General features: G+C 37.3%; 1 protein-coding gene across 7 annotated transcripts in view; it reads right to left on the reverse strand.

Moving 5' to 3' along the window:
• Positions 1 to 25,637, reverse strand: part of CLASP1 (cytoplasmic linker associated protein 1) — a 349,545-nt gene that overhangs the window by 139,850 nt on the left and 184,058 nt on the right. For all 7 annotated transcript variants that reach the window (XM_027854750.1, XM_027854751.1, XM_027854749.1 and 4 more), the window contains exons 9-13: positions 19,912 to 20,067; positions 15,061 to 15,134; positions 9,717 to 9,809; positions 5,391 to 5,536; positions 587 to 722 (exon numbers count right to left, since the gene is read on the reverse strand). In XM_027854750.1, the coding sequence (XP_027710551.1) occupies positions 587 to 722; positions 5,391 to 5,536; positions 9,717 to 9,809; positions 15,061 to 15,134; positions 19,912 to 20,067 (605 nt within the window). The remainder of the gene's footprint in view (positions 1 to 586; positions 723 to 5,390; positions 5,537 to 9,716; positions 9,810 to 15,060; positions 15,135 to 19,911; positions 20,068 to 25,637) is intronic.

Here is a 25,637-nt window from a genome sequence, read left to right on the forward strand (position 1 = left end):
TGGTTAAACTGAACCAGCCAATGGAAGAAAACAATGACAAGTGGTAGCAGACCACAGAGGAAAGATCATGGGATCTACAGTCGAGGCATCTCCTTCAAATTGCTGCTATGCAACATATTACTCGAATGACCTTGGACTAATCATTTAACACCTGGGTGCCTTAGTTTCCTCATCTATAAACAAGGGAGTTGAAAGAGATGACCTCTAACATCCCTTCTAGGAGTCCAGAAAGTCAGAGCTCCAATTCTGCCTCAGTCACGTACTGGCTCTGTGATCCTAAGTCCCTTTACCTCTCACAGCATCCTCATCTATAAAACAGAGATCATACTAGCACCTACCTACCTCATAAGGTTGTTGTAAGGATAAAGTGAGAGAATATATGTAAAGATCCTATGCGTAGGAGCCCAAAATAGACAAAGGTGACAAGAGAGGTCTCTTTCTAAAAATGGAAGCTATTATAAAAACCAAGTCAGAAGACTACACACCAAATGGGAATACCAGTATCATGAATGCCTCATTTTTGTTACCATCAGCAACAAACATAGACTGAGCCCTTACAACATACATGACATTTAAGCATACTTACTCGAATAATTAATCTAACAGCTACAACACCAGATGTGGCCATGATTTTGGCACTGTTTGGGATTAAATTAAAGATGGTTGGCATGATGGCTTCAGCTCCATGATCAAATTTGTTTCCAAGGACTGATGACAGATGCCTTCAAAAAAAAAGGAAGGGAGGGGGAAAAGAAGGAGGGAGAAATAGACCTGTGCCTTTTGTTTGGTATTTGTTGCAACTATTACAATTAAAGAGGGAAAGAAACATGTCACAAAACAAAAGCATTCTACATCTAAAAAAACTTCTCGTCCTTGTCATGCGCAGCACATAATTTTTTTTAAATGATTTATTTCCATTCCATCACCCACTTACCTTTTAAGCACTGGTATATTTATTGTCTATTACTTGATTTTTCAACATATTCTCCCAGTTGAATGACATTTATTTTTGAATAATTAAAAATTAATTTTATTTTCACTGATTAATTCAACAAGCATTTATTAAACAACTACAATGTCCTAGGCATTATGTTACTTACAGGGAATACAAAGGAAGAAAGAAAACAGAAAGAAAAAAAGAGAAAAAAGAAGCCCCTGTCCTAAAGGAGGTTATATTGTATTTGAAAACTGCATGAGCTGACATTCTTTGACAGAAGTCGGAAACTATTGAGATAATGCAGTATATCAAAAAAATTAGGAATTGCTATTCTACAAATAGTATTTTGTGACACGTTGCTATGTGAATTTTATCGCTGTCTGTCACTAAATAAAAGACTGAATATCCTTCCCGAAAACTGAAAAATTAGCAGATTTCATCAAATATTTTCGAAGAAAGAATAAAATCCTCACCCAAACCATAAGATGAACATTTTGTGGGAGACAGGAAAAAAAGGCAGGTCACAGAATATGATGGGGAAAATCAACACTTAAGAGCAATTCTTTAAGTTTTAGGATAAGGAACAAAGAGAACCTAGAGGATTGGCACATCAGAATGTTTCCAAAGGAGAAAGACTTAGTACGACCAGTTAAGACTAATGTACATTAACAAAGCATTTTATATTTGGTTTCATCAGCCAATTCAGGGTTTTCTTACCCCTGTTAGCTTAATAATATATGTATATGAGACTTCCTTCCTCTTATCTTCCTTCCCCTACCCACCACAGTCAAGGATCCGTTGTTTTCTTCCTCTGACACTCTACACAGATAAAACTGGGTTCGTATTATAATCTAAAATTTTGCCCTACAAAGGTTGTAAGGTGTGGTGGAAAAAAGCAATAAATACAGACTTAGAAGACCTGGGTTGAAATCCCAACTCTAACATGTAAGTCTGGGCCTCTATGAAATTAGGGAGTTCATGTGGATGCTTTCTAAAGTATGTTCCTGTTTTACTGGATAGTATCCTATTATGATCCTATAATGCTAAAACCTTAGCAGGTCATATGCAGTCATAATAATAAAATAAACAATGGGAACACAGTGTAGTGGAGAGATGGCTAGGCATTCTTGGGAGTCAGTGAGTCCTGACTGGATGACCAGGCTAAGTCCTAATTTAACCTTGCTTTCTCAGCAACTCTTGAACACTCTAAGCTATGCATGAGCTGCCCACTACAATGTGGAGGAAGTTTACACTGAGAGTTCCTTATATTGATGGTAAAAAAATAAACTAAAAGTGTATGTGTGTGTCAGTACATGAATGTGTGTATGTGTGTCACAGATCCAATCTGTATTGGTAGAAGGAATCTGCTCACCAGGAGTTCCTATACTAATAGTATCCCAGGTCCAGCCCCAAAATTATTCAACCAGTTTTGACTAGCACTGGCTGACTGTAAGTATGTAAACAAATACACACTCATTTTTGGCCTGACTCCCATACATAAATTTAGAGAATGCTGGTTATAGCTGGTTGAAGGAGAGTAAACCTCTCTAAAGGGGTGTGTGAGGTTTAAGACACAGGCTACTCTGTAAAGACACACGGATCAGGGATTATAGGGGACATCTAGTTCAAGCCCTAGTTCTGTAGATAAGGTAATTAAGGCCTAGGGAGATAAGTGGCTCAACTAAAGTGACATAAGCACAGTGACAAGCAGGAATTGAACTCGGGTCCTCTGACTCTAAAACTCACTTATCTCACTGCCTTTACTGAAGTGGCCACAGTTTAGAGGCAACTCTAAGAGGAAGGACCACAACCACATCAGCCCCTCGTGGACGGTAGTCTCATGACATTCCCCTTTACTCATTCCCCTTCAATCAATTTCCAGGTCCTCTGCTGCTCTACACTGCTTGTTCCACAGTGAGAAGAAACAAACAAACAAACAAAATGCATGGTGAGTACCAATCCATGAACAGGGATCCCATAGCTATACGCCAACTTAAGACATTATTATATTCCCTTCTGACAAAACGTAGAGATCAGTAATTTTAACAGAGTATGGATTCAATATTACAGATTATGTTCATTTCTAAATGAATACTTTTCTAAACTATCAGCGAATTCATTACTATTCTTTTGTACCATAGTTGAAATTTCAGGTTAACTATGAATGTGATGCACTACATTAAACAGCTACGAAGCTGTTTACGGGTGTTCTAAGACTACTAAAATAATCCTTTTAGTCAGATGTTCTAATGAATGGTCTAAGAATTAATTTTTTGCCATCTTTTAAAAATACTCTGCAATAAATAAGGGGAGTGCTATTAAAATTACCTCTACCACCACATACCAAAAAAAAAAAAATTAAGAACTATATATATCTAGTTGTTTTTCAGGAGTTTTTCTTCTTCCAATAAATAATCCCAATCTATGAACTTTGTCAAAACCAAATATCCAAATTTATCACCTAATTCAGATCCTGGGGCAACTACTTACCAGAAATCATATTATTATTCCAACAGAATATTTCTCTAATGTCCACCTCCCCTTTCCTACTAGTCCCGTCCCTATTGCTAACATGTGCCTTCTTAAAAAACATTCACTACACCCAATCACCTTCAGTTATCATCCTATATCTCTTCTTCCTTTCTCAGCCAAATACATAGAACAAAGCTAATACTTCTTGCCTCAATTTCTTTTCCTCTCACCTCTCAGCCCTCTGCTAGCTGGTCTTCAACCTCATTAATGAACTGAAACTACTGTGTCAAAAAGTATCAATGAACTCATTTTCAACCTCAGGGTCTTTTCTCAACTCTCATATTTCTCAGTCTCTCTGCAGAACTGACACTACTGACCACCTGGATACTCTCTCCTCTCTGGGTCTTCATGTCTCTGCTTTTTCTTGATTCTCCTCCCACCTGACTGCTCCTCAGTCTCCCTAGATCGTTCAACATCCATATCACACCTACTAACTCTGGTTCTGTCTCAGCTCCTATATATTCTTTTTAAGAGTTCTATATATTCTTTTTATTTAGATCTTCATGTACATGACTCCAAGACCCAAACATTCAGCTCCCGTCTCTTAGCTCAAGTCCCTTATCATTAACTGCCTACTGGACAACTGAAACGGGATGTCACATTGGCATATCAAACTAACATGTCCAAAACAGAATTCATCGTAATTTCCAGTAATCCTTGACCACTTTTGAGCTTCCCTGTTTCAGCTGAGAGCAGATCCATCCTTCTATTCTCTAGGTTCACAACTTTAAATGTTCTCAACTCCTTCATCTCTCTAATTCCAGACATCTAATTGCGCTACATTTTGTCATATTTGCCTCCACAATACCTCTAGAACACATCTACTTTTCACTACTCCTAGAACAGCCTGCTAAGTTCAGACTGTCATCTCTTCTTCCCTACTCCCCCCTATTATTAACCACCTTCTAACTGCTCCCCCCACTGCAGCATCTCTAAGACATCCTCCACACGACTGTTGAATGGATATTTCCAAAGGTCAGGTCTGGTCATCCCATCCCCCTATTCAATAAGCTCCACTGGCTCATTATTGCTTTTAGATCAACACAAACTCCTGCTTAGCCTTGAAAATCCTTCTTAACCTGGCCCCAAACTACTTTTCAATCTTCTTACACATTACACCCCTTCCCACCCTCTCCCAACTAAGCAGGTAAGTCTTGCTAGTGTTCACACATGATGTTCTACCTCTCACCTGCACACTTTTGTGTTGGATGCCCCCCAGGCCTTTAATGCACTCTCTTCTTATCACTCCCTCCTAGTATTCCTTATTTCCCACAAAACTCAGTTAAAACAGTATCTTCTTCATGGAGTCTAATTCACCCAGCTCCTAGTACCCCCATTCCCCAAAATAACCTTATAATTATTTTATATATGCTTACAAATACACATGTTAAAAAAAAACCCAAATACATATGTTCTCTCCTCTCTCATCTCTTGCACAAATATTAGCTTCTTGAGGGTATAGACAGCTTCATTCCCCCCCCCACATCCCAGCACCTAGCCTAGTGACTATCATATAATAAATGCTTGATCTTAATAGGCTAGTCCTAAGATTTAAAGTAAATGTGACCAGGAAATAAAATACTAATCAGTTTTCTAAGTCCTAAGATTAACAAATTTCAAAGCAAGAAAGAGATATTTCCATGTCATAATCTTTAAATTAAAGTAAAACATCCCTTCATAGTTAAAATAAATCTTTCAGAGTCTAGCTCTTTCCATGAAATAACATTTAAGTAACTACTTACATAAATACAACTAGATTAGGAAATACTTCATAACAACGTGTCACTAACACGAGCCTTGGAGAGTAACTAAAGTGTAAGCTATGGCTTACTTCTGAGATTCCACAAATAACATCCTATGGAATACTCTTACAAGATAAATTTGTGAAATATTTAAGAATCTGGAAGAACGCATTTCTTACCCCAGAGTGATACAAGCTTCTCGTACAACTTGAGACCGAAGGTCTTTAGCAGATAATTTAAATGCTCCATCCAAAAGACGCAAATGTTGAAAGAAATTATCATATTCAGCAGCTCCAGCCAAAAGTAATGATCGAATTTTTTTCAGCTGACAAAAGACAGATGAATTATAGATATAAAATATTTCTCCAAACTGAATATATTCAGCAATGAAAAAAATTGGTGTCAAGTAGATTTAAAGTCTACAAAAGCTGAAAAAACAACCTATCAATATAAGAATTCAAATAGTTAAATGTTAATGGCTATTAAATGTTCCAAATATTAAATACGTTTAGAAACAAGAGGATGCTAGAACTCCACAGGCTTTCAGAGTCTACTACTACCCCAGAAAGTTCAGAGCAGCTCTATGCTTTACAATGTAACATGTAAAATAACTGGAATTATTATTTAGGGGCAAGTTAGGTGTTTCAATTATTTTTTCCCACAAGCACTAAGTGATTTAAAGTAAACAAATATCTACTGTCTTACAGCTTTCTAACTGAAAGGATAAGCTGACTTCAAATACAGCAGGTAGCAATTATAACACTTTTGTGATCAATCATCTTTGAACAGTCTTGCTCAAGTAAAATACAATCCTTCATCAATCCTGAGCTCCCAGTGGTCCTACTTTGTTACTCAATTGGTTCAACTTATAAATTCTTTAAATTACTTAATCTACTTTTCTCTACTATAATATAGAAGGGAGGATGATCAGAAACCAAAATGTCACCTTTGTAGGACACAACTGCCACTATCATTCCCACTCTGTTTCTTATTTTCAATCTCTCCCTGTCTACTGGATTCTTGGACTGCCTACAACCCTTATCTCATGTCTCCCTTATCCTTAAAAAACTGTCACTTGATCTGACCATCCCTGCTATTGTCCTATATCTCTCCTCCCCTTCATGGTTAAACTCTGACAAAGTCATCTACAATTGGTAATTCCACTTCTTCTCTCACTTTCTCCTAACAACCTCAGCAATGTGACTTCTACCTCGTCATTTGACTGGAACTATCTTTTTCATGGACAAATCTAACAGCCTTTTCACAACCTTGATCCTCACTGACCTTCCTGCAGCCTTTGATACTGTCATTCATTTTCTCCTTCAGGATCCTCTATTTTCTCTAAGTTGTCATGGCACTGCTCTTCCCCCTTCTGCTCGTTCTCCTTTTCTTTGTTTGATTCTTCCTTTTCAGTCCCCTTTACTGGTTCTTCACCTAACCATGGGACCGCTAAGTCCTATTGTAGGTCCTCCTCTCTAGTCATGCTATACTGTCTTCTTTGATTGATCTCATCAGCTATCATAAGGTTTAATCAACACCTCTGGCAATAATGCCCACATAGATATAGTTATGGAAATAGAGATCTATATCTATCTGTTAATTCCTATACCTAAATAATAAGGATAGCATATTTATGTAGCACCTACCATGTGCCAGGCACTGTGCTGAGCACTTTCTTAAGTATTATCTTATTATCCTCACAACTCTGGCGGATAGGTGCTATTATTATCCTCATTTTACAGATGAGGAAACTGAGGCAAATAGAAGTTAAGTGACTTTCCCAGGGTCTCATACCTCAAAAATGTGACTGATTTGTGTGAGGCTGGATTTGAACTCAAGTCTGCCTGATTCCAGATCCGGCACTCCATCTACTGCGCCCCCTAGCTGCCTCAACTATATAGTATACACATATCATAAATATTCTATATATGCTAAATATATTAAACATATGTTAATATCTAGATCTCTCTATAGCAATATCAAGAATATATATCTAGGATGTATACAAGTACATCTAGGATGTGTGTGTGTGTGTGTAGTAGTAGTAGTAGTAGTAGTAGTAGCAGCAGCAGCAGCAGCAGCAGCAGTAGCAGTAGTAGTAGTAGTAGTAGTAGTGGTGGTGGTGTGAAATCAGTTTGTAAAGATATGTTAGGGACCTATTGTGAAGGGCTTTAAATGCTAAACATATACATATAAATATACATATGCAGACATACTATAGATGTGCACACATGTGTTTATGTATAACATATATCACTTTCTTACATACACGTATATACATACTGTATATGTGCATACATGTGTATATGTATAAATCTGCAGCTCTGGTCTCACTCTCAATTAGATGTCTTGAAGGCAACTCAAACTCAACATGTCCAAAAAAGAATTCGTTAACTCCACTCCCCCCAAAATACCCACTCTTCTTCCAAACTTCCTTATTATTGTTGAGGGCAACTGCAGTGTCATCCCTCATTCCTCCATCTTACTCACCCCATACATCTCATTAGCTGCCAAATGACGTTGTTTCTGTTTTCACAACATCCCTTGCATATATCCCCATCAACTTCTCTCCACTCACATAGCCATAACCTAGTTCGGGCTCCCATCATCTCTCACCTGAACTACTACACTAGCCTTCTAACTGGTCTCCTTGCCTCAAAATTTATCCTACACCAATCCATCCTTCACTCAACTGCCAGAAGGATTTTTCTTTAATTTTTTCTTAAGCATAATTTTTTCACTTTATTTTTCTTGTTTTTTTCCCCCCAACATGGAGATACGTTTCCCAATATGGAGATATGTTTTGCATGATTTCACAACATGTTTAATTGAAATGACATTTCTTGCCTTCACAATGGGTGGGAGAGAATTTGGAAGTCAAAAGAAAAGAATGTTAAAATAAATAAATAATTTAAAAAAAAGAATGATGTTGACAAGCTGGAGATCACCTAGAAGAGCAATCAGCAGGAGTATGCTGGTAAATGTTGAACAATTGCCTCTTCAGAAAAACATGTAGGAGTTTAATCTGCATTATTAACATTTTCTCCATCCCTTTCTTAAGTCTAGAAAATCAATGAAACAATAAATCAAGCCTTGATTTGTAGTGTTTGCAGATTTCTAAATTGTGAATGTTCATTAAAATTTAACAATCAGCTCTTGCAAAATGGTTCTGAGCCAGTTCCAGTGCACCACTGGTCACCAGGCTGGTGAGGGCCTTCACAACCATAAACTGTATAATTTATCCACTAATAGACTGGTTCCTACTTCTTGTTCAGTGAGGGCCAAAGAAACTGAAGCTTTTTTAACTTAAAAAAGGGAAGACTTAGGATGGAGATACCTGTCTTCAAATATCTGAAGAACTGTTCTACATAATATGAATTATACCTGTTTTGCTTGGCTTCAGAGGGCAGAACTGGAAATGAAGAGTGGAATTTATAGAATAAGAGAATCATAAGAGTTTTAGGGTTTGATGCTGCCTCAGTGGCCCTGTAGTCTAACTGAAAAAATAACTCCATCTCCAGCATACTCAATGAGTGGCCATTACATCCTTTGCCCAGGGAATTCAATACTTTTAGAGACAGCTCATTTTATTTTGATACTGCTCTAAATCTGTGGTACTCAAAGTGTGATAGGGGGATCCCTGGAATTGCAGAGAAATTTTTCTAAAGCATATAACTGAACAAGTCAATTCCCCCTATTTAAGGAGCTCCAGTGGCTCCCTATGATCCAAAGGATCAAATATAAATTCTGGCATATAACGCTTTTCATAACAAGGACCATTCTTACCTTTCCAGCCTTCCTATATCTTATTCCCTTCTATATATGCTAAGATTCAGCTACATTGGCCTACTTGGAATTCCTTGACATGACCTTCTATCTCCTGTCTGTCTTGATCCTGGCTGCCACTCATGCCTGGAATGCTCTGCCCCTCACCTCCAACTTTGAGTTTCTTCAAGATACTGTTTAAATATCACTTTCTGGAGGAGGCCTCCCCCCCTTGCCCAAGCAAGCTGCTAATGCTTTCCCCTTTCACACTTCTATCACATATGAATAAATATCTTGTATGTACCTACATATTTACATGTTGTCTTATCCATTAGACTGTGTGCTTCATGAGCGTAGGGGCTTTTTTCAACCTTTCTTTGGATGCCTAGCACTAAATACAGTGTCTGACACATAATAAGTACTTACTAAAAATTAAAAGGCTTGATTTGCATTAAAGTTACAGAAAAAAGATGATACCAAAAACAGATATGAAAAAGAACTAGTAATCTTTAAAAACTCACTGAACATCATAATGTAGTATGTATATTTATATGTGGGTTGGTAGGCATAAGAGAGAAGAAATATTAATACATATACAACAGAAACATCATTCCTAGTTTAACATTAATTTATAGTGAAAATGCTATTAACCTTCATTAGCTACTGTTTGTTTTTAATAATGGCAAAGTTTAATGAATGACTATGATTAAAAAGCAATTATATCAAAGTTAAAAGCTTACAGCTGTTACTCTCTGTTCCCAGTCATGTTTGTCATCAGATAAGATTTCTCTAATTTTATTTATGGATTCTTCAAGATCTCGACTGGAATAAATCTGTAAATAAAAAAAGTGTAATCAATCTGTAAGATAATTCACATAACTAGACATAGCTTATTTTTCAATTGTATCAAATTGAGAATATGCAATGGGCATGAATGACAAAAAATTATCATTTAAAAAAAAATCCGCATGCAAAAGAGATCAATGTGAGGTAAAATGATGTGATAGATGTCTTTAAACAGCATGTATATGCTTGCTAAGTTTTTTGACCTTGTCGCAATCCTTGCTGGACAGCTCTACTGAAAATTTAACAAATTTCTCATTGTATAAGCAGAAAAAAGAATTCTGGTCAAAAATGTTCCATAGTGCTTATGATAAGGAGTTGAGTTTTTTGTTTACTCCAACATTCTATGGATCTGTGATCCCATAAGTGTGGATATTCTCTTCAATAATGCAGATAACAAACCATGTATGATTGCCCACGAGGCTCTTAGCCAAGTTTTCCCCTAAGTTCACCACAAGTCACCACCCAACATACTAGTGCCTTCCTGGAATTCTTTTGACATTGTAAAGATACAATGAAGAACAATGGTTCTAATGGCTAATCCTCAATCTTGCCACATTATCAGCCCAGCTTTTCTTATCATGTATTTCTTCAATAATATACTTTACCCCACTTATCCTGCAGGATTCCTTGTTTGAAATGTGGTGCTACACACTTATGCCCACCACACATCTTTCTATTGAAAGATTGTGGTGATGCTGAACTTCAAATCTTTGGAAAATGTACTATTTCATTCTTCAAAACCATATATCACTAGGAAAAATGTTGGGGCCAATGACAGAGAAAAGCCAGGAAGCTGCCTGAGGTCTCCCCAATTTCCCTTGAAACAATGTTAAATCAGGCCTCTAAATGCATTCTGGAGAGGCAGAACCTACAAAAATACATAGTGAAACAATTTTCCAAGCCAAGATAACTTAGAAGGACTTCAGGAAAAATCTATCACACTTGGGTAAAAGGGGAGTGCAGCCCAGCACAGGTGGTATCCAGGCAAACAAGCAAGAGGCTCTTAGCCACAGCACAGATCAACAACCAAGGCCCAATTCAGCACGTCAGTTGTCAGGCTGACAGCCCCAGTGCAGTAGGTAAACTGCCAGCTCTGGATTCCCCCAGCACAATAAATGCAACTAGGCCGGCCCACCACAGCACAGTGGGCAAGTTGCAAGCCCCATTGCAAGAAGCTTGGGGACAGTGTCTCCTGCACCCTAGGAGAAGAGCTCAACTTTAAAAGTCACAAAATAGGCAGGAAAATCAGCAAAAAACAAAAGAGCCCTGACCATAGAAAGCTACTATGACTACAGAGAAGAAAGATCAAAACACAAACTCAGAATAGAACAACAATGTCAAAATGCCTACATGTGAAACCTCAAAGAGCTCTGATTTGGTCTCAAGCCCAAAAAAGTCCACTTGGAAAAGCTTAAAAAGGATTTTAAAAATCAAATAAAAGAGGTAGAAGAAAAACTAGGAAAAGAAATTAGTATTATACATGAGAATCATGAGTCAACAGCTTGAAAAAGGAAGCACAAAAACTGACAGAAGAAAACAACTCCTTAAAAAGTAGAATTGGTCAAATGGAAAAGGAAATGCAAAAGATAACTGAAGGAAACAATTCCTTAAAACTCAGAATTGGGCAAGTGTAAGGTAATGAATCTATGAGACATCAAGAATCAGTCAAACAAACTCAAAAGAATGAAAAAATAGAAGAAAATGTAAAATACCACATTGGAAAAACAATTGACCTGTAAAATAGATCCAGGAGAGATAATTTAATAATTATTGAACTACCTGAAAGCCATGATCAAAAAAAGAGCCAAGACAGTGTCTTTCAAAAAATTATCAAGAAAAACTGCTCTAATATCCTAGAGAGGTTAAAATAGTAATTGAAAGAATCCACTGATCACTTCCTGAAAAAGATGCCAAAATAAAAACTCCAAGAAATATTATAGCCAAATTTCAGAACTATTAGGTCAAGGAGAAAATACTATAAGCAGCCAGAAAGAAACAATTCAAATATCAAGGAGCCACAGTCAGGATTACACAGGACTTGGCAGCTCCTACCTTAAAGGATCACAGGGCTTGGAATATGATATTCTAAAAGGCAAAGGTGCTTGGATCATAACCAAGAATCAACTACCCAGCAAAATTGAGCATAATGTTTCAAAGGAAAAAAATGGATATTTAAGCACATTTTTTTCAAACTTTCCTAATGAAAAAACCAGAGCTGAACAGAAAATTTAAATCTTTAAATACAAGATTCAAGAGAAGCATAAAAAGGTAAATTGGTAAAAAAGAAAAACAAAACAAAACCATGTTATTCAATAAGAAAAAATGTTGGAGTTTGAAAGATAAACCTTTATATTTCAGGGAGAAGCCAAGGACTGTTAAAAAATCCTGCAGCTTCTCAAAAGCAATCCAACTCACTCTCTTCTTGTTATTGAATTCTGGGCCCTGATTATCTATCAGTTGTTTAGAAGGGAAGTTCAGCACCAGTCAGCTGGCAACTTATTGATGAACTCTTTGGCCAGGGCAACTTGTGAAACAAAGGGTGCTCTTATTATAAATAAACAATATTAACTTATGTCTCAACTTTTCAAAGATACTTTTCTGTCTCAATTTCATTTTATTTTCATAATAACACTACATGGTCAATCAACTAGTACAGGTAGACAAAGGACTTATAAGACAAAGTACTTGCCCTTAAGGAGTTCACAATCCACTTGAGGAAAAAAGAGTTTACAAATGGAAAAATATTTAATAAAACAAGGCAGCATAAACTGCAAATGAGGAACACAGGCAATAGACAGTATAGAAGTTTGGAAGATGAGAGCTTATTTTGGGAGAGGTGGACAGAAGTGGTATATCTTCATTCAACTGATGGGGAAAGTAACTCACAGTCAAAGCCACACAATTAGCTAGTGGAAGATCTGGAATTTAAACTTAGCTTGATTCAATAAATATTTATTAAACTCTTAATGCTCTGAAAGAAACCAAGTTTATATAAGGCATTCAGGTAGTTGATAATCTACTAGACAGGTATGATACATGCACAAATAATTAAAAAAAAAAAAGATAAAGGATAAGTGTTTAAGAGAGGTGCAAAGTGTTATCCTGAAGCCTGGATAGAGAAAAGGCTAATAATTACATAAGCAGTAGGGCTGGGGATAACAACCTTGAAAAGCTTCATGGTACAAGTGGCATTTAAGACAGAATTTCAAGGATAGATAGGAACTCAACAGGCAAAGAAGAGCACAAGGACTGTTCTATTTATTGTGAGTAGTATGAGCAATGGCATGAACTTGGGTGAGCCCTGGGCATGTACAGGCAAGTAAAAATAGTCTACTTTGACTGAAGGACAGATTCCATGGAGGGAAGCAACATGCATGAAATGATCTCAGAAAGGTAGAATGGTGCCAGATTGTGGTGAGTTAGCATCTTTGATGCCAAGCTAAGTAATATGAATTTAGTAAGCAACAAGGAAATACGTAAGGATTTTTGAGGAGTGATATTAGGAGGTGGGGTGTAGACTTGTCTGGAGCTGGCCTTTCTCTAACAGCAGCAGCTTCCAGGTGCTCCCAGCCCAGGGGAGTTGGACATCTGGTTAGAAGGAGATTACAGGGAACCTTTTGCTGGCTGGTACAGACTGGTAATTTTACTGCCCATATGCAGTTCTGGATGCTAGTTCCAAGGTGGAGGTAAAGGTTGGTAGCTGCCTCACAAGGAAGCAGAAGCCCTGGTGTCAGTTGCAAGGCAAAGAGGTACACTAACACTTATGGCTGCAGGGGACCTGGGACCCTTCTTGGATAAAAACCAGAACACAGACCAGGAGAGCAGCAACTCACACCTCTCCTCTGATCACACAACCCTGGAAGCAACAAAAACTTGTAGAACCCCCTTCTCCCCAAGACCTAGCTCTGAAAACAGCAGCATGAAAATGCCTAAAGCTTGGGACAATGCCTCCCCACCCCCAGGTGAGAAGAGTTCAACTTTAACATAAGGTTCAAAGTCAACTAATAGGTTAGCAAAATGAACAAACAATAAAAAAAGAACCTGACCATAAAAAGTTACGATGGCAGGGAAGACCAAGACATAAACTCAGAAGAAGACAACAATGTGAAAACAACTATAAACAACACCTCAAAGAAAATGCTAAACAGACCCAAGCCCAGCAAGAATTCCTGGAAGAGTTAAAGAAATAGATGAAACTGGTAGAGGAAAAACTGGGAAAAGAAATGAGTGATGTAAAAAAATTACAAAAAGAGAATTGACAGTTTGGAGGCACAAAAAATACTGAAGAAAATAACACCTTAAAAAACAGAATTGTCTTAATGGTAAAAGAGGCACAAAAATTCACTGAAGAAGAGAACTCCTTAAAAAGCAGAATAGGCCAAATGGAAAAGGAGGTACAAAATCTCTCTGAAGAAAATAATTCCTTAAAAATTAGAATTGGGCAAGTGAAAGCTAACAATTCCCCTGAGACATCAAGAAACAATAAAACAAAATCAAAAGAATGAAAGAATTTCAGACTCCTGAATTTTAGTCCCAAAATCTTTCCAGTAGACTTCACTATAATGCATGAGATACAAAATAGATTAAGCTTAATTATCATTAATTATCTAATTATTAATTAGTAATTTATTCTTAATTAAATGTATTTAAACTTAAGTAAAATTAAATTTATATTATTTAATTATCAATTAATTATTAATTAAGCTTCCGCCTGTTTATTAAACAGGAATCCAAAACTTTTCAGAATACTTCAAATTAATTTGCAACATCCCTCAAAGTACAGGTGCATAAGTTTGTGCACACACACACTAACATATTTCCTGGAGTTTAAGAATCTTCTTTCCTCAAATCCTATTGAAAAATTAGGCTCTTATTTTAAATTTCTCTCTATATATGGTTTCTCTTCTTGTGATATGTATTTCTAAAAATCCTTGCTTCTGGTATAGAAGCACTCCCTTCTGCACATCTTACTGCTCTAAGAAGGCCCCACTTTCACTTTTCCATCTTGTTCTAATTTTGAATGACAAGGTCTTCATTTTTTTGGGGGGGGGGTCTGTTCTTGCAATATTCTTAATAGTCATAACTTGATTCTATAAAGGGTATAGGGCATGGTTCGTTTGAAAAGAAGGCTCCAAAATAATTTTAAGATTGTCAAAAAAAAAAAAGAAAGAAAGAAAGAAAGAAAGAAATTAAAGAGTTCTAAGAACAAATGTACTTTTACTATGCACCACTACTCACCTGTACTACTGGTACATCATCAAATGCTTTAATAAAGTCCTCTTCATCAACAGCACCAGCTCCTTCTTTTGCAGCTGACAGAGAGAAAGATTATTATAACAACCAAAAAACAAGTCAGCGTTTATAAAACAGTCAGGATTTAAACATCCAAAACCACATTAAGAAAGATGTGACTAATACAAGATTTATAAAATGTACACATAATGAGTCAAAGACAACACACAATATTGTCCTTTGACATTAAGGAACAATCCAACATAGTAAGGTTGTTACAACATAACTGGTCAATGATGTGCTGCTGCCTAAAAAAAGAATATTTCTTTAACTGTAAAAAGTTTTGGCTTCAATAGCCTCAATTCATCTATAATAATATTAACATGCAAACACTATGACAAGCACCTAGACTAAATACAAAGGATCATTTCAGCACATACATCAGACTATGTCATTGGTCTAGTGTCTTGGGTCAAAAACATTCCATCAATAAAATCTGCAAAGGAATGCTAAAGAATCCCATCAGTCTTCTTTCAAGTTTTAAATTATGACAGAGATGTTTAATTCCTTACGAGCTTAAAAATTTTGGTTTCCCAAGAATTCTTGAGAACTGCCTCAAATTTTCATTTACAGAAAAGAGCCCCAGATGAGCATACCCCAGGTAAAGCAGAAAGGCTGCATTAGTCCTTCTAGTTCTTTTTGTTTGGTTGCATATCAGATGCCTTCCTTTGGGGACAAATTATTTCTTTTTGAAATACATGCTTCCTTATACTTTGCAATCAGAGAAATGCTTCCAAATTTTAATTCATCCTTAAATATAGTTTGTGCAAGTCGTTAAAGGGCCCAGAATGTCAGTGCTAGTCTAATTCAAAATTTTTACTTTGTAGCTTTCAAGACTAAGATTTATAGAAGTTAAATGATTTGCAAAATTCACACAACTAGTTAGTGAAAGAAGCAAAACTCAAATCTAAATTTCTTGACCACCAGTGTTCTTTTCAGCATACTATACTTCTAATCTTACCTATATTATTTACAATTAAAGTTGAACTAACAGGTTATAATAGAAAGGCAAAAAAACAATCCTGCCCCAGCTGAATTTCAAAAAAAGAGAATGGAAAGAATAATGAAAGTTGCATTATTAGGAGGATAAGAATGGAGGCGGAATTGTGGTGGAGATGGAAAAGAATTCAGATGATCTTTCAATGTATTACTAAAGGACTCTTGTTTCCAAAGCTACCACTATGTCACAAAAACACCAGTGGATCAGTAGCATTTCCCATTTTCCAGTATGACTAGAACAATAAAAAAAGTCCTAGTCTATACCTTTTAAAGTTAACAATGCCCCATAATTGGTGTATTCTTTCATGCTAAATATACTCAGAGCTAGTATCTTGTTAATTTTTTTCAGCACTGGCCATCAATGCTTCCTTTGCCAGAAGGTATTAACTGGCTACTGAGAATCAATTAGGGTTAAAGGAAGGTAGGCAGGAAAACAATGTTAAGCTGATTTTTGCTAAAGCAACTGGCTAAATTTTGGCCCCAAAGAAAAGATAATGAATCATACCTCTCACCTCTCAAGAGACAGGCAGGGGATTGTGGAGGCAAAATGGTACATACATTGTCAGTCAGGGATATTATATAGATTGTTTTTGTTTATTCTTTTCTCTCTATTAAAAAGGAGGGTGGGGGCAGCTAGGTGGAGCAGTGAATAGAGCTCCATCCTTGGAGTCAGGAGGATCTGAGTTCAAATCCAGGCTCAAACACTTAACATTTACTAGCTGTGTGACCTAGGCAAGTCACTTGACCCCAATTGCCTCACTCCAAAAAAAAAAAAAAAGGGTGATTAGTATCTAGAAATTACTGTTTCCACATACAAAAGGCATCAATAAAACTTATCTTTAAAAATGAATGAATAAATATAACAATTTGCTAGGAGGAAACTTGAGATCTGCTGTTCTACTACCCAGCCGTAGGATAACAGGAGGATGGGGACTAACTTTTACAATAAATGAGGTCAGGGCAGCTAGGTGGTGCAGTGGATAGAGCACCAGCCCTGGAGTCAGGAGGACCAAAGTTCAAATCTAGCCTCAGACACCTGACATTTTCTAGCTGTGTGCCCCTGGGCAAGTCACTTAACCCCAATTGCCTCACAAAAACAAAATATAATAAACAAGGTCAACATCTGAAGGTTTTTGCAGAATTCAGGTTGAATCTGGAACTATCAATAACGTTAAACCACAGAAAACATCGTAGCAGTGGCTATAAAGTAAAGCCTAGATTTCTGGGTATTTATAAAACCCTAGCAGGCATAAAGTATATATTCCCCAAGTTACTCTGAAAAAGGTGTTAAGAACTGTGGATAAGTCACTCAACCTCTCTGTGCCTCAGTTTCTCCATCTGTAAAATGAATGGGTTGGACTGAAGAGCCTCCAATCAGTGAGTCAATAAAAGACGTAAAAGAGACAAAGCAGAGAAGGAAAAAACAAAGACATGGTTTTTACATGTTTACATTTTATCAAAAGGCCTATCAGGTTTTTACATTTTTACATTTTATCAAAAGGCCTAACAGGCTTTCACACATTTTACTTTTTTTTTTAATTATTCAATTTTTTAAAAATTATCAAGCTTTTCAATGAATTTTTTCCTCCTTCCCAGTCTACTAGGGAAAAAAAATAAAGAAAAACAACCCCACTATAACTAATATGAAAAGTCAAGCAAAAAATTAAATAAATTTCCCATGCTGACCATTTTCAAAATGCACGTCTCATTGAGCGTATTTAGTCCATCAACCTCTCTGTTAGGAGGTGAGTAGCATTCTTCATCATCAGTCCTTTGCAATCATAGCTGATAATTACATTTCATCAAATTTCTTAAGTCTTCCAAAAACTTTTTTATTTATTTTTTTTTTAGGCAATTGGGGTTAAGTGACTTGCCCAGGGTCACACAGCTAGTAAGTGTCAAGTGTTTGGTCTGAGGTCACATTTGAACTCAGGCCCTCCTGATTTCAGGGCTGGTGCTATATCCACTGCACCACCTACCTGCCCCTTTTTTATTTTTTACAATGTTGACATAGCAAGTGTAGAGAGATAGGCCAGAATGAGAACATGAGCTATTACTCTCACAGAGAATGTAAACTACTTTGAGTAAATGTAGACAGCAAAAGCAGCTCCAACTAACCCATGGGAACACTTGCATGTGACCCTGAACCATACCTGGTACTATCCTTTCTATGCTCTGTTTCTATATAATACCTGACCTGGCCTAGGGTTGGTGCTGGGATCCACAATGTTACTTTTTCCTGCTGCTGCCCAGAATGACTGGCCTCTTATGAGTATACTCCTCCAATTAATAGAATTAACCCTAATAAAACATATTAATATCCAAGCTGGTATATACCCCTCTTTCTTTTGTATCTCAGGCCATCCCACAATTAGCACAATTAGGGCTGAACAGATCAGCCTCCTTACATTTGGTGTAGTGGGCAGGATAGTTTACCCCTTTATAATAAGTTGGTCTCCTGGTTCTGTTCATCTCATTCTTCATCAGTTCATATAAGTCTTGCGAGGTTTCTCCGAAATGATCTCTTTTATCATTTCTTACAGTACAATAGTATTCCAAGTCAAATATGCCACAATTTGTTCAGTCATCATTTAATCATTTCATTTACTTTCAAATTTTAAAAGATCTCATGACTTCATCAGTTGTAGGTGGGCACTCTACCCACGTTTGCACATCACAACCCTCCATGTTTCACCTCAGTAATGGCAGGTCAGTGGTAAAGTTGCTGAGAGGAGTGTTGTGGAAAGATAAGTGATGCAGTATCAGAGCACCTGGGTTTATATCCCAACTACGAATTACTATTAAATTCATCTCTCTAATATTTTTCTTTTCTGCTTCTTCTGTAGCAAGAAGGGAACAGTGAGAGTATGGGGTCTAGTTCAGACTTCATTAAATCCTCCTGAGAGAACAAAGAGTATAATCCCAGACCTGCCTTAAAAACAGACTAAGTCAGCTGGTTTTATGAGCTCTTTGGTCTCCAAACCCATGAAGTTCAAGGACAGCTTTTTGATAGTAGCAATTTTAAAAGCTTGAAGAGGATGGGACAGAAGAAAGCTGGGTGTAAGAATAGTTGGCTGGAAAACATATACAAATAAAGTTAGATGCTCTTGGAACCAGAGCCTGTATATTCAAAAATTTTCCAGAAGGGGCAAGGCCAGGGAACTAAAAAAGTTTAAAATTGAGTCTCCCAAAACTGGGAAGGAAGGCCTTACCTTATTTCTGGCTATCAAACTGAAAACAAATAGGATGTGTGGGGGTCAGGGAGGAGGGATGGCTAGGTGGCACAGTGGATAGAGTTCCAGTCTGGAGTCAGAAAGACTCCTCTCCTTGAATTCAAATCTGGCCTCAGAACTTACTAACCATGTGACCCTGGGCATATTACTTAACCTGGTTTGCCTCAGTTTTCTCATCTGTAAAATGAACTGGAGAAGGAAATGGCAAAACACTCCAGTATCTTTGTCAAGAAAACCCCAAATGGGGTCATGGAGAGTTGGATATGACTGAAACAACTGAAAAAAAAGAAGTGTATAAGGGACCCTCTGGCTACAAACAGATGACTACCTTTTACCCTATAGCTATATTTAAGAACAATAAATAAAATCTGGTCATAAATATCAGAAGAGTATATAGTCCAAAGCAATCATACACTTAAAGTGTCCCCTCCCCAAACAATTTATTAAACACAAGCCGAAATTTATTTCAGACGACCAATACGACTTCTGATGGATGGAAGGAGTCATCAATCATTAACAGCAGTTTTCACTACTTTATCCCAAACATAGGACACTATACTCATACCAGAAGACTTAGACCCTAGGGCAACAGGTCCAATGCGACGCGTGGTTCCCATTGCAACGCTTCTTCGTGAGCCTGGGGGGGCCTTGGAAGATGTAGAGGAGCTGGCTGAAGGAGGCCTGCTCCCATCCACAGAGTCTTCATCATCAAAATTCTTATCTGAAGAGAACGGGGAAAAGAAAAAACATCAAAACTAAATATTTTCCAGCTGAAACTTGAAGTAACAAATAGCCTCTGGGGATAGCCATCACCTTGTTGACGTGGCAGGCAGGTCTACAGCAGACAAGAGTTGGAGTGAGAAAAATTGCGTTTACATCCCAACTCCGCCACTTACTGGGCTGTTCGGCCTACAAAAGACATTTAACCATTTCCTAGCTGTCAAAGGGGGAAAATAATATTTCCACTTTCTATCTCATGGGCTTGGGGGGCGGGGAGCCTTAAAGTACTATATAAATGAGTGTGTTTAATTAGTTGAAAAGGTTAAATATACCAAGGAAGTTGAGGATGAAATACTACTAAATTTAGATGTAAGCTCACTAGTAATTTTAGAGTACTTAGCAGAGAATAAAGATAAACTCAGGTTCATCCAAACTTTTCCTATCTTCTCAGATCCTGAGCTCAGATTCTCATAGTCTAGCTAAATTTGTAAGGATTAGAGTCAATGACTAGATACAAATTAATATATGCAAAATATATATGCATTATGCACCCAGAAAGACATAATCAAATCCAATCACTGAGACTGTCATGATTTGAATGCCCTGGTATTAAATGTGGGCAATTCACTTTAACTTCAGTGGATTACGGTTCCCTTATCTGTAAAATGAGTAGGCTGGACTACCACACCTCCAAGGTTCCTACTAGATCTAAATCTACAGTCCTATAAACTTAAATAATCAACTCAGTAAAAATTCATATGGATATTAGCTAGTTGTTAAGCTGACTGAATCAGCCACTTTGATAGTTAATGTATATAAACAGCCTGAGATGAGCTGTCCATGTCACATAGTGTGCATTTCAGATGAAAATTTTCCTTAATGTAATGGCTCAGTAAAATGTCCTGGAGAACTGTCCAATGGTGGATAATCAGTGAACTTGGGATTAATCATGTGATGATTATATTTTTAGTGCACGACACTTTTAAAAATAGGTTGGTCCAAACAGCTTTATTCTATCTTTTTTTTAACCAATGACTGTCTTATTTACAGATTCTTTTCAGCTAATATCTTGACTAATATATCAATGGTCACAAGATATTAGAAGCCAGTTTGGTACAAAAGTGGAAAAGAGATAATATTAGTGATTGACAAAATTTTAATCTAATTTTAATCAAATCTTACTTTCAAAGTTTTTTTTTAAGAGGTTTCCTTTTTTATAAACTATTTTTATAGCTTAAAATACAGAGGCTGTTAGGTGATACAGTGGATAGACCTAAGTTCAAATTCAATCTCAGACAGTAGCTGTGTGACCCTGGGAAAGGTCACTTAACTAGCCTCAGTCTGCCTCAACCGTAATTCCTAAATTGTGAGGATCAAATAAGATAATATTTGAAAAGCTCTTAGTACAAGGCAAGGCACATAGCAGGCATTTAATTAATGCTTGTTCCCTTCCTCTATCCTTTCCTTAAAATTAAAGATCCTGCAATGGTACACTTATACAAATACGAAAGGCTTTCTGAAGTATTTCTGAGTCATTTCAGTCAGATAAAAGAAAAAAGAGGGTGGGGGGACAGAGTGAACAAGCTAGGTGGAAAACATGTAAAAAAAATTATAATTACTGCCCTTCACTAGTTGTTATTGATCCTAATGTTCTTCTATAAACAGTAAAATTTTACCGAGAGTTGTAAAATAAATAATAAACACAGTCCAACAACTGTCTTTTCCTGTTTAACCTGGAATGTATCATTTTTGCAATTAATATTTATAACTGCACAGGGGGCAGGGGGTGTGCCAAGACCTTTGTCTAGGCAGAAATATTCGACTTATTTTAAATTGTTTGACTCAATTTTGGAATTAATGGGGAAAAGTCAATGTCCTTACAATCAAATCACCCATCCTTGTGCAAATTAGCTTCCTCAACATTCAAGCTCAACTATAATATCATTTCACAGATGGTTGTGCCTTCACTCAGAAAAAAACCCCTCATTAACCCAGGTATTGAGAATTGTATTAGCATACAATCTTTCCAAGTGGATTTAAACAGGGTATTCAAAATTGTTTGGTTATAACATATTATTCACTGCACAATCACTTTAAGTTTCCAAGAACTAACATTTAAGAGGAAGAGAAGATTCAAGGGATGAAAGTCAAGTTGCTGGACCTTAATTACTGACAACAATGTAATACCTCATCTCAGTTCACTCCCAGGAAAGGTACAAAATTAGAAAGGTAGGAAAGAGGGAAGCTGTGTTGCTCCAAAGAGGAAAATTTCTACCCTCTTAGTATAATCCAATCATGGCAACTAAAGCTGATCAAAACACTTTAAAATACAGATTTTCCATTTCTCAGTTATTCGTCTAATTTTTTTCCTTTTATACTCCCATGTTTTAGATGAAAATTGGTGAAATAAATATTTTAATTACCATTAATTAGGTAAATATAAGGTACTGAACACTAGATATTTGTATAAGGGAGTCACACAACACTTGCCATCAAATAGTTTATATTCTAGAAAGTTAACAACTTGTCCAAATTTACTAAATCTCTCATATAAACTAAGAAATAACAAAAATTTATGCTATAATCACAATAATGTGGAGGAAAAAAAAATTCAGAATTTTGACCACAGCAAGTGACCAGTCATGATTTCAGAAATCTTTGATTGAAGCATGCCTCCCCACCTCTTTGCAGAGAGGCAGAGGACTGGATGTCTGTAGATTGATGCATGCATTATCAAGACATGGCCACGGTATTGATTTGTTTTGCCTGACTATGCTTATTTGTTTACAGAACAAAGTTAGTGTAGGAGAAGTACCTGGGAAGTAACTAGAAAGTAACAGGAGTGACAAAAAGAAAAGATCATTTTAAACTCTTAAAAAAAAATTTAACTTCATGAAGAGTGCAGAAAGCTCATATTTTAGTATCAAATCGTACCCACATCTTTCCAGGGCACTGAGATAAATCTTTTAGGACCTCAAAAAGTCATCAAGTAATATGCCTAAAAGTTGAGCAATTAATATTTGAATCAAGTAGATAACATTCTTTTCCAAAAATCCTCGATGCCCAACTTGATACATCACTTACATAAAAGTTGATTAGTATCTGGATGATGTAGAATAATTGTCACATTTATGCATTTGTACTATTGATTCTTTATAAACTTGCATACAGTCCCTTCTTGGCCCTAAACTTTCAAACATAGTCAATGCTAAGCCCTGGTGATACAAAAAAAGGCAAAAGACAGACCCTGCCCTTGAGGAGCTCACAATCTAACATGGGAGACCACAGGTAAACAAATACGCACAAACAAGGTTGGTACAGGATAAATAGCAAATAATTAACAGAGATTACTAGAATTAAGAGGGATTTGTAAAAGTTTTCTGTGAAACAGAAGAAGTTAGCTGGGACTTGAAGGAAATCAGGGAAGCCAGGAGGCAGAGATAAAAAAAGCATTCTAGGGATGGGGAAAGTCAGAGAAAATACTGGAGTCAAGAGATGGAGGGTCTTGATCATGGAACAGCCAGGAGATCAGTGTCATTGGTTTCAAGAGCACATATCTGTTATTAAGGTGTAAGAAGAATGGAAAGGTGAGGGTGCAAGGTAGGTTTTGAAGGGCTTTGAACACTAAGCAGATTTTGTATTTGATTCTGGAGGTGATAGGGGAAACCACTGGAGTCTATTTAATATAGGGGGGAGGGATGCCACATTAGGACTGGTGCTTTAGAAAAACTACTTTGGTGGCAGAATGGAGGACAGAATAGAGCAGGGAGAGACTTGAAGCAGCAGATCTACCAGCAGGCTATTGCAGTAGTCCAAATGTTAGGTGATGAGAGCCCGTATTAGAGTGGTGGCAGTGTCAGAGGAGACAAGGGAGCGTATTTTACAGAGTTGTTGCAAGGTAAAATCTATAGGTCTTGGCAACAGATTTGTACTATTCTGCTTAGGTCTGCCTCAGACATCAATTCCTTACCTCTGCAGGATCCAACCTAGCATCAGTGCCTGACATAGGCAATCCTTTACTTTTGGGAAGACAGCCCCGAGCATTAGCCCCTCCAACAACTGACATTTACCTTAACAACCCGGATCAGAGCTAAAGAGTCAGCTGACTAAACTCTTGCTGCCAGGACCTTTGGCTGCCAGTGACAGGAAGAGTCTTTAACAGTACAACATCTTTACAAAACACTGGCAAAGAAAAGGGGGAAAGAGGGGAGGAGGAGGTGTGTGTGATTCACTTTCTACAATCAACAAATTCTTGAGGGTATAAGACACAGTCAAAAGATACTATTTATGTATCCGCTATGATCTGCAAACTCCCACTCTTACTCTTCCACGGCCTTTGGCACAACTTCAGTTGCCTAAATGAAGATTCCCCTCCTTTGTCACCACTTCCCATTCTTTTACTGACACTCACCTCCACCATATATATTCTTTCCAATTCAGCTACAATCCAGCTCCGCATATTAATTCCACTAAGCCCTCTGAAACCCCTCTTCTGTCTTTTTAAAACTTCTCAATTTAGACCTGCTTCCTCTTGATCTCCTTCTATGTTCTGGCATCAAAGGGGATCCAGCTCCCCTAAGAAGACCAACCAACATCACTGGCCAACTTTCCAATACTAGCTCCACTTTCTCATACTCTCAGACAAACTGGTCATGGAGGGGAAATGGGCACATCCTTTGCTTCCCATTGCCATTTCTGGAACCTGCCCTTGTTAACATCACTCCTCAACCCATTCTCTTTTTAGGTTTATTCACCCTATCCAGAAATAACACTCAATCCAGAAACTGGTGGCAATTACCTACTAGCTCTGAGGTCTTTCTCTTTCCCTTCTCAAGGAGTTCAGTTACTGGCTCACAGTCTTCCTCTCCACCCCCAACATCTGCCCTCATACCACAAGACATTTCAACACACATGCTAAGGTTCCCGAAAACACCTCTGCCTCTTAGTTTCTAAGTCTCAACTCCTATGACCTACTCACCTCAGTTATACATAGGGATGGTCACACATTTTATCTCAACATCACGTATAAGTAATTGTGAGATCAAAGATCATGATTATAAGGAGGATTTTATTATTCTTTTTCAGATAATAGTTTCCAGGATCCTAGATATTAGTTTCCACGATTATAGTTGAAAACAGTGTCTACTGTGACTGTGCAGTGAGCTATAGGGATGACATAATGTGGTATTTGCTGCGCTTGCGCTGTACTAGGTTATGATATTGCTAAAGTCAACCTGTGAGGCTATTGTTGGCAAATTGCCTTCTTTGTGTGCCTCTCCATAAATCAACAGAACACTGGTCAGTAAGTGGGGATTTGGGGAATGCATGTGTGTCTGCCTCAACCTACCCCTATTGAGGCTTGGAGGATTTAGGGAAGTACACAAGGCGGAATGCTGTGCCTGTCTTGACTGAACCCATCGCGATGTAGGAATTGGTGCCCCCCTTCTCGTCTGCCCCTCAAGAACGGTCATTAGGGGATCCTGCAGGGCTTGGTCCTCCCATTATCAGGAACCCACTGAGACAGAATAGTAAGAATAAATTATTATTTAACCCCTCCGAAGCTGTCTTCCT

This window comes from Vombatus ursinus, unplaced genomic scaffold (genome assembly GCF_900497805.2).
Source record: "Vombatus ursinus unplaced genomic scaffold, bare-nosed wombat genome assembly UNPS02010548.1, whole genome shotgun sequence".
NCBI lineage: Eukaryota > Metazoa > Chordata > Mammalia > Diprotodontia > Vombatidae > Vombatus > Vombatus ursinus.